Source organism: Pollachius pollachius (genome assembly GCF_949987615.1).
Source record: "Pollachius pollachius genome assembly, chromosome: 18".
NCBI lineage: Eukaryota > Metazoa > Chordata > Actinopteri > Gadiformes > Gadidae > Pollachius > Pollachius pollachius.
Window position 1 is genome coordinate 7,388,642 of NC_136951.1, and position 17,010 is coordinate 7,405,651.

General features: G+C 44.9%; 1 protein-coding gene across 1 annotated transcript in view; it reads right to left on the reverse strand.

Annotated features, from left to right (window-relative positions):
• Positions 1-17,010, reverse strand: part of ehmt1b (euchromatic histone-lysine N-methyltransferase 1b) — a gene marked incomplete at its 5' end in the record, with an annotated part of 28,334 nt that overhangs the window by 2,548 nt on the left and 8,776 nt on the right. The window contains 19 exons of the mRNA XM_079755837.1: positions 80-158; positions 279-365; positions 965-1,080; positions 1,321-1,398; positions 2,558-2,702; positions 3,865-4,035; positions 6,993-7,147; positions 7,578-7,682; positions 8,004-8,105; positions 9,762-9,884; positions 10,156-10,262; positions 10,552-10,634; positions 11,573-11,794; positions 12,498-12,739; positions 14,612-14,898; positions 15,298-15,429; positions 15,765-15,870; positions 16,137-16,205; positions 16,426-16,578. Coding sequence (XP_079611963.1) covers positions 80-158; positions 279-365; positions 965-1,080; positions 1,321-1,398; positions 2,558-2,702; positions 3,865-4,035; positions 6,993-7,147; positions 7,578-7,682; positions 8,004-8,105; positions 9,762-9,884; positions 10,156-10,262; positions 10,552-10,634; positions 11,573-11,794; positions 12,498-12,739; positions 14,612-14,898; positions 15,298-15,429; positions 15,765-15,870; positions 16,137-16,205; positions 16,426-16,578 — 2,562 coding nt within the window. The remainder of the gene's footprint in view (positions 1-79; positions 159-278; positions 366-964; positions 1,081-1,320; positions 1,399-2,557; positions 2,703-3,864; positions 4,036-6,992; positions 7,148-7,577; positions 7,683-8,003; positions 8,106-9,761; positions 9,885-10,155; positions 10,263-10,551; positions 10,635-11,572; positions 11,795-12,497; positions 12,740-14,611; positions 14,899-15,297; positions 15,430-15,764; positions 15,871-16,136; positions 16,206-16,425; positions 16,579-17,010) is intronic.

The following is a 17,010-nucleotide window of genomic DNA, read 5'->3' on the forward strand; positions in this document are numbered from 1 at the left end:
AACTGCCATGACCCTATCCAGAAACAGAGGTACATAAAGGAAGGTGGTATCAATCAATTGCAATGAGGACTGTGTGTACCTTGTTGTCCATGCTGAACAAGTAGGTATCGTTTTTTCTCATCTCAGCTTCCTCCTCCGAGATTATCTCCCCCACGTACCTGGGAGAAAACAGTTAGGATTAAAAGTGAATCAGTGATGGACAGATTTATGTTAGTTACTTCAAAAAGTAGGGTTAGAGTTTTTGTGCTTTACATAAATGTATAAATACAAAAACATACTCGCAAATAAAAGTCCCCTGCGGTATGTCTTGTAGCGCCCGGACCCCCCAGCCCTTCTTAGGGGTCCTAAACAGCTGCAGTCTGATCCTGAAAACAAATTACTTCGTTAAATTAGAAGTTAAATCCATTAAAGTCTTGATGTAGTACAAAAAAAACAACACGACTTTACTAGCCACGCTACAATTCAGGACAGAAATTATAATAAATATACATATTTTTGCCACGGGTACTTCTTGTTTTAGTGGAGGACGATTCACAAGAGAGCCCATCAGATCACGTATACAGTATAGACCTTCCGGATTTGCATGACATAAACAACAAACAAGGGGGGTTACAATCTTGTTCACTGAGATCATGGCAGAAAAAGACCATAGCTACTTTCCACCATTATCGTCCCTGCTGATGTGCCTACGTAATCCTGACCCTTACCGACGCTATCGTTCATGAGAGTATTGAATCTTCCCGACATGACAGGTTTATTTCTAAGGACGTTTACAACCAACTCTTCAAACGGGGGACCCATCATGCGCACGCAAAAGGCGTAGTTAAAAGCGTTTTTATCTTCGGCATGCAGAGAACATGACGCAAAAAGGAAATGGAATGGGATTGTGTGAGATGGACTTTGAGTGTTTACCGTGCATAGTTTGCAGTCTATGGAGCATTCCTGTTGCACAGTTCAGACGTACCTCAGTCCGTTCTGCACCACACGGTTTTTGCAGGTCCTCCGACAGGAACACGCGTGGTTGCACTCAAAGATCAGGGGGGGCTCCTCCCTGCAGAACTCTGGCAGCAGACGGCCAGCCTATAGGGCCAAAAAGGAGAAGGAAAATGTCGGAATGCACAACTTCAGTTCCACACCGCTCCTTGTTGAAGGAAGCACGGAAGAACGAGTTTCGTCTGCAAAAGATTGTTGGGCCTGATGCAAAACCGCTACCTGCCTTCTCCAGGACATTATGATAAGTACAAAAGTAGCTCATTTAGGTTCATGGAGTAATGAGAATTCATTGGCTGGGATTCAGACATCACCGACGGTGCTCCTCACCTTGTCGTACCAGCAGCGCAGGCTGAGCTGTCCACACATACACACGCTGGATGAGCAGTCCTCTTTACATACGCAGTACTGTGGGGGCAAGAAGACACCAGCATTGTCGATTTGTTGTTATTAAAATTGAATGTTCATGTTGTTTGATTTGAAGGAATTAGTTCTTCTTTAAACCAACTGGAGCTGAATGCAAGCTTCATCATCCCTTAAATCAATGTACTTAGGTATTCACAGAGTAGTGCGGATACCGATTGTATGTTTGTTTGTTTTTTATATAAAAATGGTAGGGATATAAAAAATGTTCAATAACCAGTCAATCCCAATACCACTTGAGAATGAGCCAGGGCCTGGAAACTAAGTGGGCACAGAGAGGTGTGCAATAGGTCATATAAATGCAATTTGCTCTGGAACCCTGAATCGGATTCACTTGAGGAACCACCTGACTGACGTGCCCCTATGGGAAAAAGGCAGTTGCTGGGTTGGGGAGGGGTGTGTAGGGACTAGAGCCTGACTGCTACTGGATTTTATTAGCCGATGTAGGGAGTAAAAAATAGAGTCTGTTCTCTGGCCTTGGGCAGTGCTAGTCAAACTACAGAAAATAGAGTCTGTTGTGAAACCTAGGCGTACTACTGCACATTGTATGTCGTGTACAGTACAGTAAGTGCTTGGGTCCGACCATCTCAATTTTAATTTGGTGATGAGTGTTAATCTAGCTCACGTATTAACGTGAGATGTGCGTTAGTCAAGCTCAACTGTTAGTGTGTGATGATGTGTGTTAGTCTAGCTCAACTGTTAGTGTGTGATGATGTGTGTTAGTCTAGCTCAACTCTAAAAGTCGGATGTGTGTTAGTCCAGCTCACCTTCAATCTGTGAGATTGTGCGTTAGCCTAGCTCGCCTGCAAGTGTGTGAGGTTGTGTGTAAGTCTAGCTTACCTGTATGTTTGTGAGGTTGTGTGTTGGTCTAGCTCACCTGTAAGTGTGTGAGGTTGGGTGTTAGTCTAGCTCACCTGTAGGCATGTGTGATTCGGTGTGTTAGTTAAGCTCACCTGTTCATTTTCGAGGTTGTGTGTTGGTCTAGCTCAAGTGCAAGTATGTGTGATGTTGTGTGTTAGTTAAGCTCACCTGTTCATTTTCGAGGTTGTGTGTTGGTCTAGCTCAAGTGCAGGTATTGGTGATGTTGTGTGTTAGTTAAGCTCACCTGTAGGTATGTGTGAGGTTGTGTGTTAGTTAAGCTCACCTGTAAGTGCGTGATGTTGCGGTCTATGTTTATGGGCGAGGTCACGCAGTTCACAGGGATGTATTTGTAGTTCTCTGGACACGTCTGTCCATCCTCAGAGTTGACACAGGGGATGGGAACCCTCTCGTGTCCCCTGGCGACATCTCTGCACAGGAAACAGGAAGTGGCCGCGGTTAGAAGGACGTTCTGATGTGACATACAGCCGTCATATACATCGGTATACATCTTATTTAAAGAAAAGTATTGTTTATAGTGTGGACAGTGGGAGTGTGTGTGGATGATGGCTGGTTTAAGCAACCTCATCTGGCCGAGTCTAACTCTGGGTGAGGCTGCACACCTGTTGCACAATGACTAGTCAGTCATCCGTCAATCAGCCAGCCATCTCCACACACACTGGGGGGATATCCTGGATGGCAGCGGAGCACCCTTGCCATGTTCATTAACAAACCTTTGCTATGAACCTGATTTTTAACACCACCCCCCGTGTCTTTGGTTTGGAGGAGCCCAAAAGTAGCCACCAAGGGGGGGTGTGGCAGCCACCAAGTTGGCGTGTAGTAACAGCCTTTGCTACACAGTTTGTGAGAAACAGGTTGTTGTGGTACGTGGTTATGTTAATGTTGTGTATGCATGTCAAGCAAGAGAAAATAAGGTGTCTAACTAATCATTCCTGCAACAGAGGGGGAAAAACTGAACATAAGAAGTATGCATGATTTGAAGGACAATGGTCCTTGAATTGTCTAGGAAAATATGCAGCTTGTTGCTAAGAGATAAGATTCTAGATCCCATGGGCATGAACCTCGTGGCCTGGGCCACGCAGTTCACAGTGACACCAACGGCTTGTCAGCAGGCCATGCAAATACAAAATGTTTTTGGTACAAATATTGAATAGAAAACTACAAATGATTGGATATGAAGCCAGAGTGTTTTGACCAGACGCGACAGCATGTCTGGGGATGAGGAGCCATCTGGTACCAGAACATTTAATTCACGTGGACAAATAGTTCCTTCTTAAACCAACAGTCGATCCTCTAGAAGGTCAGAACAAACCCCAAAAAACTAAAGAAAGCCTTCAAAAACATCTTAGACATCTTCAAACCCAAAGGTTGTCGCTTGGAAAGTTTTGGTTATTGCTGATCATTCAAGACCAAGGCTGGAAACATTTCATTTTAATCCTTGCATTCTTATAGCAGAGGTGAGCATTAGCCAGCCCTCACTAGCAAGCAGCGCGCGTTAGCAAGTGCGTTTGGCCGATATCGCAACATTTTCTAATTATAATTCCACCGATGGGGTGAGTTCAGGGGACCCACCTGTTGAGGACCTTCTGGGTGTCCTCCGGGGGGCAGTTGTTCAGGGCCTCCCTCTGCCTGCGGTTGTCCTGGAGGCAGAGCCAGGCCTTGGAGGTCTGGCCACAGCAGTCCAGGGGTGTCTCCCCCTCGCGGTTCCTCAGGTATACGTTAGCCCCCTGGGAAAGGAACAACCTGGAGGAGAACAAGAAAACAGGCTTGGTTGTTAATATTATGGGATGCTTTGGACTGTGGGACTGAATCTCCTCTAATCAGGTGTTTTGGCGACATCCCTTTGGCCTCCGTTACATTTAGACTTTCAACGATAAGTTACTTAGCAGCGAGGTAGGATTGGTGGAAATAAGCTTCTGCCTAAACATTGAAAATAAAACAATATAAAACAAACAAAAGAAGGCACTGTGGCCGGCTGTAACCTTCTGGGTCCACAAAGTAACACAGGGTGATCGACATCACCTGACTGGATTTAGTGAGCGCTATGCATAGGCTGGTTTCTGCTATTAGCCCAGTCCATTAAACAGAAAGAAATTAAGATAAATAAAAAGAAAAAGATAAATACCTGAACATTTTAATTATATCATATCAATAAAAACACACAATGCATTATATTCCCCTCCTTATACAATCCAAACCCTTGAGCAACATCCTAATGCACATTTAACGTAATGTGTGATGGATTGAAGTGTTAATGAAGTAAAAATGGAGACATGTAGGCCGCGCTGGGACTGTGTGAATACGGATTTAGAAAATGACAGCATGACAGTGTAATGACCACGTGTAGTAGAACGATTACAATAAATGTCTCGATAAATGTATACGCTAAGTAGCGCTAAATCCACGGCCCACTCTCTGACAGCCCCCGGCTGGATTTGTACCACAGTCCCAACACTTTTTAAACGGCTAGTACAACCGTACTAACAACCTTTTTTTTTTTTGGTAATTTGTCTTATACGATCTTCAACATAGTAATTTTGATCGTGTCTGAGAGGCTTCCGGACACGTACAGTATGACGCCACGATCTTTGGCGGATTTTAAATACAACTGAGGTAGTAGTCAACCTAATGAATTCTTGTCTTCTGAAATTTTACCAACTCTACAACCAATCGATGCCTTACAATTTTAGATGATACGCCTATAAACTTTTACTTATCAGTGTTTCCCCCAGAAAATGTCTTAGTCAAGGTGTCAAGGAGCGGGGGGGGGGGGGGGGCGTTTCAATTCCATTCAAAAAGCTCTATGGCACGACTATTGTTTTGAACAGTATTACCGATGCATTATTTACCTTTATTTTTTGTACTTGTTGGAAGTATGTTTTCTTTTCCTACCAGAGTTTTGCACTTGGCGTAATATATTTTTTTTAAAAAAAAGAAAAAATGATATATATATTTTTTCTTTTTTTTATACACTGGTAGTTAAGGCGGCCGCCTTAACCATACAGTGCTGGGGGAAACACTGCTTATTTTACACTTAGTAGTAGTTTGTCGTATTTTTAATCCAAATTCTGCCAGACCAATGACTTCTTTAGTAACAATTAATTTTGACTGAAGTAAATGTTCAGTAAGTTAAGACTAGCATGCTTCCTTGGCGAGTTCAAAGTTGTGAAAAACGGCTTTTAAGTCTTATAGTGTATCAGCCCATATGATTATTAAAATGCAAACTACTCAATATAATTTTGATACATAATTTAATGTTATTTCTAACACATTATATCCTATAAATCAAAAATAAAACTGATCGGTCTTCTATGTCCCTCCCACCCATTAAAATAATGGATTAAGAAGCGCTTTCTTCCGTAAGAAAGTAACACTACATTGTACGACCAATGAAAATTTGGTTCATAAAAAGAGAAGTTGCTGTAGTACTTTGTCATGGTGATACATTATTTTATTTATTTTAAAGGGGACATATTATGAAAACAACACTTTTCCTGGGATTTGGGGTGTTGTTTTGGGTGTCTGGTGCTCCCACATGCATACAAACTTTGAAAAAAGTCTGTAAATGATTTTTTGAGTGAGATATGCATTTCTGAAAGTACCCCGCCAACAGTTACCAAACAAGCGGGTCAGTTTCGGTGCCCCCTCCTACGTAGGAAGGGGGCAGTCTAATATTACCTCCCACTTCCTCACTCCCCTCCATTCAGATCGTAGCTAAGATTTTGTGGACCAGCAGACGAGCAGCTCCGGCGGGGGTAACTCGGCAACAGCTCAGCTCCGGGAGTACAATCCCTTTCTCTGCCGGCGGCACCGAAGGAGCGGCCGGACTGCCTTTGCTTTGGCGGCAGTCCGGAGGAGGAAACATGGAGAAGAAAGGGATTGTACTCCCGGAGCTCAGCTGCCGGACTGCCGCCGAGCTACCCCCGCGGGACTTTTCAGCTCCCGGAGGACATCCGCCGGAGCAGCCGGAAAGCTTCGGCGGCAGTTCAGCTCCTGGAGCATACCACCGGAGCTGTCGGACTGCGGGCGAAGCTTCGGCGGCGGCCGGACGGCTTCGACGGCGGCCGGACTGCCGCTGAAGCTTCGGCGGCAGTCCAGCAGCTCCGGCACGGGGAGCTAGGCGGCAGTTCGTCATCTCAGCTCCCGGAGTACAATCCCTTTCTCCTCCATGTCGTGGTACATGGACTTCAGAGAGTCAAGGCCAAAGTTCCTTTCCCCCAATTCTTCTCCCCAATTCTTCTCAACCATGGCCGAGATATCCCCCACCACGAGTCTTTTCTTGTTGTGAAAGTGCCAGAGACGTCAGTCTTTATGATTCATGATATCATCTGAGGCGCACATAGCTTTTGGCCATGATATTAGATATATTATATAAATACCCATACATAATATTATCATTATTATATAGATATAGAGCTCCAGGAGTCCGCAAACGGCAACAATCCCTTCTCCTCCATGCTGGGGTTCAGTCTGACAGCTCATTGGTCAATGGGCAGCAGCTCATTTGCATTAAAGCTACAGACACCAGAAACAGCGCATTCTGAAGGGACTGAAACAGAGGGGAATAGCAGTAGGCGAGATTATTTTTCCTAAAAGCTATTTCCAGCAAACAGCTTCGAAAACATGTTTTCTGGAACTCAGATACTATGTTTACTTGTTGTGAAAACGCCATAATATGTCTCCTTTAAATAAAGACTCACATGACACATTCCACGCGGTTCTCGCGCGCGGCGATGTGCAGCGGCGAGTCCCCGTGGATGTTGACGGCGTGCAGCTCTCCATGAGCCTTGATGAGCAGCTCGGAGATCTCCACGCTGCCGGAGAACGCCGCCCAGTGGAGGCAGATGTTCTCCTCCTGACAGGGGGCACATGACCGTCGTTTCATTGACCAATGGTGTACAACAAGATAAACACGCACATCCGATCTCAGGCAGGTGGAGGGCAAGTGAGGACAACGTTGGTGGGAATCAGGACATTTGTGGAAATACATTGTGCAGACTTTCATACGAATGGTATGAATACCATGGATACATACCAGGATGAACCAGAACTGTATGCATGTATAGCGTCAAAATCACAGGAGCCACAATATATCCACACAAAAAAGATTTAAGCTTTAAAATAGCAAACATAAAGGCAAAAAACTATAAACATCTGGCAAAAGAAAGTATTTATTTATTAAATTATAAGATTATATTATACAAATGTATGTCAACAGCAAAACCAATATTTAGCAAGGAAGCATAAAATGTATGTCTATAGATTGAAGGGATTAAAATGGCCACCTTGTCTCTGATGCTGACGTCGGCTCCTTTGGACAGCAGCAGCCTCACCTGGTCCAGGTGTTTGTACTCCGTAGCCCAGATCATAGCCGTCCACCCACCGTCGTCCTGGAGGAAACGCATTGGAAATTATCGTGAAAAAATGAGTATCAGAATATCAACGGTAGAAATGGGGACACAAAAAGATACAAAGACAATAAAAGGAATGAATGATGATGAAAAAATGAACAATGTAATTAATATGGATATGAGAATTACTTCTGATCTTGATTATCTAAGTAAAACGCACTCTGATTCTGCAAAAATAACAAGGAGAACAAAAAGAAATACAATTGAAAGATTTAGTGCCAGACACAAAACCTTGCTAGTCAGTGTTCGTGGGTTCATGGAAGGTTCAAAGTCCCATTTTGTCATGTTGAAAGTGGGTACCTGACAGTTGATGTCGATGAGCTGGGTGGAGAGAAGGTACTCCACCACCCTGTAGTGTCCCGACTTCGCCGCCAGGTGGAGACACGTGAAACCTTCGACGTCCTGAGAAACCACAAGTCAAAAACAGCTAAACCACAAACGCTCACGCCTTCGTAACGGCGCGTGAATAGCCTATGTCTAAAAGCCTTCCTGTAAATAGTTACGGCTGGTGTAGATAGTTTTTCGGGAAATTATTATCAAAGTGTAGGGTTTGACATGCATAAATAACTTTAACTCAACAATATATTTACAGGAAGTAACTGAACTTAAAATGACCCCTTCACTGACTCTCTCTCCATTGCTAGAACAGCTTTCTATGTTATTTGAAGCAGGCGGTTTTCCCGGGAAAAAAAGGATTGATTTGACCCCAAAGCACGGATAAGGTCATGAACGTCTGATTTTTTTTTTTTTTTTTTTTAATGCGTTATATCCAGTGTTGGGGAGTAACGAAATACATGTACCGGCGTTACGTATTCAGAATACAAATTATAGCTAACTGTATTCCGTTACAGTTACAATTTAAATAGTTGGTATTAAGAATACAGTTACATTGTTGAAATCAACGGATTACATGACGATACTTCTGTTTCAGCAGTTTCTTCGTGCTTTCACACCAACAGCATTTAGTGTGCACTAAACGAGTTTGGTCCCTAGGTTCGGTATGTTTGCGTTGGTGTGAATGCAACCACCTCACTTCGATGTGAACCAAATCAGCCGACCGAGACCTCCCTGAACAGCTGATCTCGGTTCGCTTCCAAACGAACCCTGGTACGGTTCGCTTGAGAAGGGAAAGCGAACACACCTCGGTCCGATCCAGTTCTACAAAGCATAGGCCTCTTTGGATGTAACAGGCACCCGCTCAGCCGCGCGCGTTATGGGAATTATTGTTTGATTAGCGGTAACTCCAAGACTAGCAGCAAATTGTCGGACCGTCTGGGAATTTGGACAATTTTTGACACCCACATAAAACGTATGCTGGAAAACAAACTGATAAAAATGATAAAAATGCCTCTCTCTTTGCATGAACATACCCTTATAGTCTTTGCTCCAGTACAGCAAATTATATTAACCCATTCAGACCGGATCACGCATCTGTGCGTGTTTACCTTTAAGACCGGATTGCGCATCAATTCGTGTTTACCATTAACCCATTTGTACCGGCTGCGCGGAGCAACATTGTATCTACTAGATGTTGCGCCGCACAGCAGCCGGTACAAAAGTGCACTTTCAGGGAGACTTGGGCCTAACACATTCAGTCAGTTTGAACAGAAGAACACACCAGAATAGGCCTGTTTAGTAAGCAGGATTTGATGCCGCATTCCTACACTTATAAAATGCAATTCAATGTGGAAGTAACCCAAGTATTCAGAATACAATACTCATATTGAGCGATGAAACAGAATACGTTATATATCACATTTTTGGGCATGTATTCTGTAACTGGATACATTTTTAAAGTATCCTTCCCAACACTGGTTATATCCCCTAACGCCAGTGCCATTGTCTCAACCCTCAATTTGCAAGCTTGACCAGGCTGCAGTTCCCTGAAGGCCAAAGGGGGCGGTAAAGAGAAGGAATTTCTGATTCTTACACAAAGTACCCTAAAAGGCCTTGTGTATATACCGTACGTATCACGGTTCTCCCAAAACCTATTAGGACATCGCACTCCCCTGTGACTGCCTGAGAGGTAAAATAACACATCTCGAGACCCCCGTCTACCTTGTGTGTCACGCTGGCCCCCGCCCTCAGCAGGTACCGGGCCGTCTCCATGTGGTTCCCCTCACACGCCTCCATCAGCGGGGTCCTCTGGTCCTCATCACACATGTCCAGGTTAGCCCCCGCCTGGACACACAGGAGGCACAGCTTTAGCACTGGTTTGTGAGTGACTGACTATATATGCCCAGTTCTTGTAGCATGCTGCATACCATGCGTGTATATACCAAATATTAAATCATTTTACCATCTCCATTAGCTCAAACAGTAAAACTTCAACCTTAAATATTGAGCAGTAATGACTATTTCCATGAGACTATATGTTGTGTCTTGTTGTAGATCGGCATCTCCTGGGTTGGAGGAAGGTTTTCATGATCTGTTAGCCTTCAGCCAGCTGTACCTGGACGAGCATGTGACAGATCTCTTCGTGGCCCGTCTCGGCCGCGGCGTGGAGCGGAGTGCGTTTGTTCTGCGCCTCCATCTTGAAGTTGGGGTCGATACCGTCCACTGTGACATAGAGAGAGAAGGGGAGAACTTTATCAGGAAGTAATAAACCGGTCTATGCGATGAAGAGGTGGTCAAGGCTATTTCTGTCTACCCAAAATTTCTATTCTATTCGCATATTTCGGACTTCCAAGACATTTTTGTCACCAGATAGTATAGACCCTGGCCGGTGCTACTCTGACCCCACTGACCAGAATAAGTGGGGTCAGACCCTAGCCAGTATGAGTTGGAGAACTGGTAGGACTTTGGGATCAGAATGTATTCAGACTATTTGGAGGTGGTGCCAACGTACCCAACATCAGCACCACCTTCTTCAGTTCCGCCTGCTTGGCGGAGGTGTATAGCTGCTTTGGATGGAACCGCAGTTTCTTTGGCCTGGTTGAAGAAAATGTGTATTAATTTATAACAACAATAACAACAACGTACACAAAAACCCACTCACTGGTTGAGTGGTTTTTTGTGTACTGGATGATGAAGGATTTGATGGAAAAATCATATGTTGCTACCTTTTAGTCATATAGTCTTTGTTTTCCATTCCGTGTATTGTCTTTCCACCCTGCTTTTCCTGAGTGTTGTCTACGTATTGACCTTTGTTCTGGGGTCAGCCACCTCCCCGTTGGAGTGATGTCGTCAAAAGGTTAACCCTTGTGCTCTGGTCATCGGTCCTACCTTCCTCAGTGGCATCTAAATGTAAACCCTTTTCTATGTATACACATACATACACAACCGCCTTCTGCCGCCGTTTCAATTCCATTAGAAAAGCTTCATGGCACGACTATTGTTGTGACCAGTCTTACCGATGCATTATTTATCTTTTCTTTTGTACCTGATGGAAATATGTTTTCTTTCCCTACGAGAGACTTCTACTTTGTTAATGCATAATAATTAAAAAATATATATATGTAAAAAAATTATAGATATTTTTTACACATTGGTATTCAAGCCTTAACCATACAGTGCCGGGGGAAACACATAGGACATCCTCTTGGGCACTCTTCTGCTCGATGAGAACACAGGCAACTCTGTGTCTTGGGTAAACATAACCTGATTTGATTGTTGACATCTGCAATGTGGGGAGGATCTGAAACTGTGTAAATAACTCTGTCAAACTGTATTATGGACTCACTCTGCTAGAGAGGAGTATAATGTATGCATTCATTAAACCTAGCTTATACATGTTCTACAAGTGTTGTGTGCTTTTTGCCTTTAGAAATCTCATCTGTCCTAGACACAATATCTGTTAAAGGGAGTTGCCAAGACAAGGGCCATTGTTATCATCGATGTTGTTAATATTCCATAAAAGTAATCCGTACTTCTCCATGTCCAGGGCTTGGAGAATGGTCTCCAGGGTGTCCTTGGGGGGTCCCAGGGGGGTCCCGGCCGTGGGAGTTGCGGCCACCCCTGGTCCAGCCAGAGGGGGCCTCATCCTGGGCCAACCAGGGGGAGCGGAGCGGTCCAGTCCGTCTCCTGGACCGCTGCACAAAGAACTGTCTGCCCTGCCGCCAGGTTCAGTCCTCAACCCCAGAGAAGAGGAGCTGGGAGGACCAGGCAAGAAAACCATCAACTCCATCCCAGTTTATCCAACTACATCCTAGAGATAATACTTTAAAGTGAAATAAGCCTGTAGATCCTTTCTTTGCATCATAAGCATAATATAAAAGACAAATGTCTGCACTGTATGAAACAGTGTTTGTAATAACGCCGTTATTTTTTCAGTAACAGGCTAATCTAACTAATTACTGTTTCCGTCGTTGTCACGACGGAAACAGTAATTAGTTAGATTAGCTAACAACGAGATAAGCGATTATGATTGGCTAAGGCAGAGTCATGATAACCAATCTCTCACACACACACACACACACACACACACACACACACACACACACACACACACACACACACACACACACACACACACACACACACACACACACACACACACACACACACACACACACACACACACGAAGCAGCAGAAATGGCGAGTCAGGAGCAATCCGATGAAAAGTAGTGAGTAACTATAACTAATTACTTTTTTAAAGTAACATTCCCAACACTGGTCAGAAAACAAGTCCTTAAGATTAATGGCACTGCCAAGTTAACAGGATTTCTTTAAACCTGTCTTCATTCTGAAACTGTAGTTCTACCAATCAAACCATTATGGCCAATTAGACCAAACACACAGACTCCTTGCAGAAGCGTGAAGATCCTCTTCCCCCCGCCCCCCCACCAACCTACCCATCTGCGGTGGTGGTGTCGGCCCGGCCCTCCAGTGCCCCGGGGGTGGGGCGCCCCTGGTGCTGGGGTACCACCAGGGCCACGGTGGAGGTGGTGTCGGCCTTGGCGATGGTGACCTCCTTGGCCTTGCCCGCCTCCTCGCCGCAGTGCGGGCAGAAGCTGTGGCCCTTCAGCACCGAGGCGCACGCCCGGTGGAAGCGGTGTGAGATGCCGAGGTCCGGCTGGCACTCCATGAAGGTCCCCTGGGACGGGAGCAGAGGGAAGACCATGGTCAGAAGTTGGGGGGGGGGGGGTCAACATGCTCTTTCATATTTGACAAGAACGAGGGAATAGGACTAGGTTAAAAAAGGACACCTGTTGTCCGAGTCTCCGTTCCAGAGCTTAAAGGCCCCATGCCTTTAGAATCACAATTTTCCTATTGTTTGTTAAATAACATATGTCAGAATAAGTTTGTGACCTGTGGTAAGTTTGAAATCTACGCAGTTTGTCTGCTGTATGCAATAGCCAATGAAAGGAAAAAGGCAGAAGAAATGAGCCAATCTGGATAAGGTGACACTGCTACGTAGCGTTGTCAAATTATTATTCATGGCCCTGCCCACTTGGCTGTTTCGTAACCGCCCACAGAAGTGCTGAAGGAGTCGCGGTTGAACTAGTGCTAATACGTGTATGTACAGTTGCTGCGTAGTAACATGCTAGTTACAGAATTTTGAATGCAATGGCAGAACGACATCGAACCTGTGTGTTATGCCAAGGCAAAACGTCCACATTGCATCACCTGCCAAAGACAGAGGAATTAAGGGAGACATGGTTGCAATTCATTTTTGGAGAAATTCCGAAGAATTGATGGAACCAGATTAGTGCTGTGTTCGGCGCATTTCAGAGACGATGACTTTGTCAACTTCGGGGAGTACAGCATTGGGTTTGCATCAAAGTTGGTTTTTAAAACCTGGAGTTGTGCCATCACGGAGGTTGCCCACTTCTCCAACAGCCGTAAGTAATATTATCTACACAATGAAATCCTATTTAAAAAGTTATATGTAACTACATGATCTATAAGCCCATTTTGGACAACGCTAGCATGAACAGTCAAAGTAGCACGTGCAGCTAGCGCTAACGTCATTCCATGCTAGCCGCCTAGTTATACTGATATGGTTGACACGTTTCGACCGTATAGGTCTTGGTCAGACCTAGCAGCTATACAGTTGAAACGTTGTGTATCTACTACAACCACTGGAAGCAGAAGCGACAGTGTGCGGGTATACTTTTACTTATTATCTGACGGACTCTTTACCCTGCACCTGTATAGAGTTGGATGTGCTTGCACTCTCTACTACTAACAGCGAGTTATAGCCATTAGGGATTTTCTGCCCATACACGGCATCAAAATTTGTATGTATGTGTATCATTTCTGCATAGTTTTCTTCATGTCAGCACAACAGTCTTGTAGTTATGGTTACCAAAATAATCTGGCAGCTATCTGGATAATTTGCCTGTAGGTGAGGATAACTTGTAGGCTAGTCTACTAGTCTGATCTTTAAGAAGCAGGTTCTGGATTGTTTTCTTCTTCTCTCAGAATATGCAATAGATTAGAACTGTGGTTCACAAGTTGCAACACACCTAGGGCTCAAAACCATTGTTGCGAAGTTTAAATGGCCCAGCAGTTATTTTGACATGCAAGCCTGCATTTAACTTTACCTGCCGAGTGGTTAAATCCATCAGCCATTGGCTGGTGGCCGATGTTAATTTTGGACCCTGAACACAGCCCTATCTCCTTCTCCTCCAAGATAACGTACTCCACCCTCGAAACACACAAACCCTCCCAGAATCAACTCCAGCCTTTGAGAATTAGCATTAGCATCGCTTGGCACATGCAATGCTGAAGAGATTAGGACATCTTTACCCCGGGTCGGCTGTCGGAATGACAACACCGATGCATAGGTTAATACATTATTGTGCTGTCGTTAGCAGCCAGCCTATTAAATGGCTAACTTACAATGACTCCAGATGAGCCGAGAGTGGCACATTTAGCATGTAGAGCGTGGTACATGTCAAGTCCTCATGGCTCATCATGGCTTGGGCCTGCCATGGTCAGGTTAAAACGCGGCGCTACTCACGGCCCTGCAGAAGTAGCCGCAGCCGGGGCAGCACTGGTGCTCGAACATGCCGGCGCGGTGGTCGTCACACAGCACCAGCAGCTGCAGCGTGTTGGCCGGCCGCGTCATCTCGTGCTTCAGCACCGCCGCCTGGCAGCGCAGCAGCAGGCCGTCCACGCTCTCCGTGGCCATGCACTTCCTGTCCGCCAGGATGAGGATCTCGCGGCTCTTGGGCGTCTCCATGCGGCAGCTGCACAGCGGAAGCTCCTGGGACAGGCAGTCGGCCTCCGCGGACGACCTGGAGACGCCTGGGGGTTGGGGGGGGTACGGGGTAGGCCTTCAGTACGTGGCACACTACAGTGACAGGTGTCACCTGTATCGTTTACCATTCTGTGTTGTCTTTGAAAAGGGTCTGTATTCCGAGGTGAACCCAGATACATGCCAGTAAGGAGCTGGCGAGTGTTGCTAATTTGGGATAGACCCCCAACCCTTGTTATGTTGCCATGGCCACAATACGTCTGATCCAAACCCTTAGGAATTACTTTGGCCAGAGTCCAATTTGACAGAGATGGTACACATAGATTTTTGTGTTGATTTTGAGTAGATTTGATGTGCTGAGTAGAACATCAGCTACTACAGGCAGAGTTTGGTAAACATTCACTTTACATGTATATCGCGGTATCAGAGGACCTGGAGCAGGTTCTCACCAGCGTTTTGGAAGGGTAAGAGGCTCTCTGGGACCTTGGGGTGAACAGGCTTGGGGAGGATCTTGGTGTACCCTCTAAGGGAGTCACTCTGGGCCAGGGATGAGGCCTGGGACAGGGCTTTGGTTTCAGGTCCTGGAAGGAAAGAGGTCAAAAAGGTAAACCACAGTCAAATTCTGTGCCGTTGAGCAAGGCCTCGGGCCAAGGAGACGTCAAGCTACACCACAACCAACACTTGACCGTTAATCTTACATATATCTAAGGATACACTAGAACTAGACTAGAAAAAGTACACAACCTTTAATATCCAAGCATCAATTCCAATCATCGTTGATGTCAGAATCCTTCTTTGGCAAGTAGGTCCGCTTCTCAGGTACAAAAACTCAAAGCCAACCAAGAAGAAGTTCCAGAACCATAACAAATCCTCCATGTTGTTCATAAACTGTGAAAGTTGAGTTGTAAATCATCACCTTTGACCTGAGTCTTTTTCAATATCCTGGATGGTATTAGCCAGGGACTGTCTGGCTTTATCTTCTTCTTCAGCATCTTCTTCTTCTTCTGACTGGATTCAGAGCTCTGAGGTGGAGATTAATCGTTTGAAAGAAAGCACAGCACCATCTGATGGTTAACCTCAGAACCCCCCTTCAAAATAGGTGTCCCATTACGAGAGTAACAAACAAACACCATGGTAGAACAGCACGAAAGGGTTAGCGTTTGACTCCCTTTAGACATGGTGCAAGCCATACTCGGGACGCATTCCCATTGAGCAATGGGAGCATTGCGTCACAAGTAGTATAATTTGTAGAGGGCTCTAATGATGCCAGGTAGAAGTCTGAACATACCAAGTCTGACTCTGTATCGTCTTCCTCGCCCTCCTCTTCCACTGAATCCTCAGTCTCCTGGTCTTCCCCCTGTTGTATCACACCAAGGAAAACACACAGTTAACACCAGATACAGAAGAATGCAGATTCATATCAAAAAGTAACACAGGCCTCAATAAGCAAGGAAACATAATACATGGAATTAAACCTTGCAGAGTCGACTGCTTGTAAAATACTATGAACCAGGCATTTCACAACATTGTGAAATGTTGTGACGTATCAAGACAACCAATGTTTTTTTTGCTCCAACCTGAGAGACGGGCTCAGACGTACTGCTCAGGTCCTGGGAGCTCTTGCCATTTTCCTCTTCGTCCTGCTCCTCTTCATCCCAGTCATACATCTCCTCAGACTCGTCCTCAGAGTTCTCCATCCTCTCTCCATTCAAACCCTTCTCCTCCTTTGGCTACCACATGGAGAGAAGAATTCAAATGCATGAAATAATTAAATAGAAAGAAAATTAAAAAAAGAAATGTACTAACATTCAAGTACAGACAAAATAGATAATGATGGCTGAATAAAGCAAAGAGCAAAACTATTCGAATTTGGCTAATTGCATACAAGACACAGCATTGTAGGCTAGCCAATGTCATACATGCTACAATAATTTCTATCACCAGCAGCTCAGCTCTAGCTTTTTCAACACAAATACCGTCAGATACCGTATACCCGGTGAAATGTCTTATACCTTCATAGGGTATGAAGGTATAAAAAAATAGTAACCGCCTAAGCTGACTGACAGTTTGGATTCAAAGCTTCCCTTTTTTATAGTTTCCTAATGATTGCTGAGTTTGTGTTTGCTGTTGATACTCAATTACGCATTTAAAAAAAAAGCAAA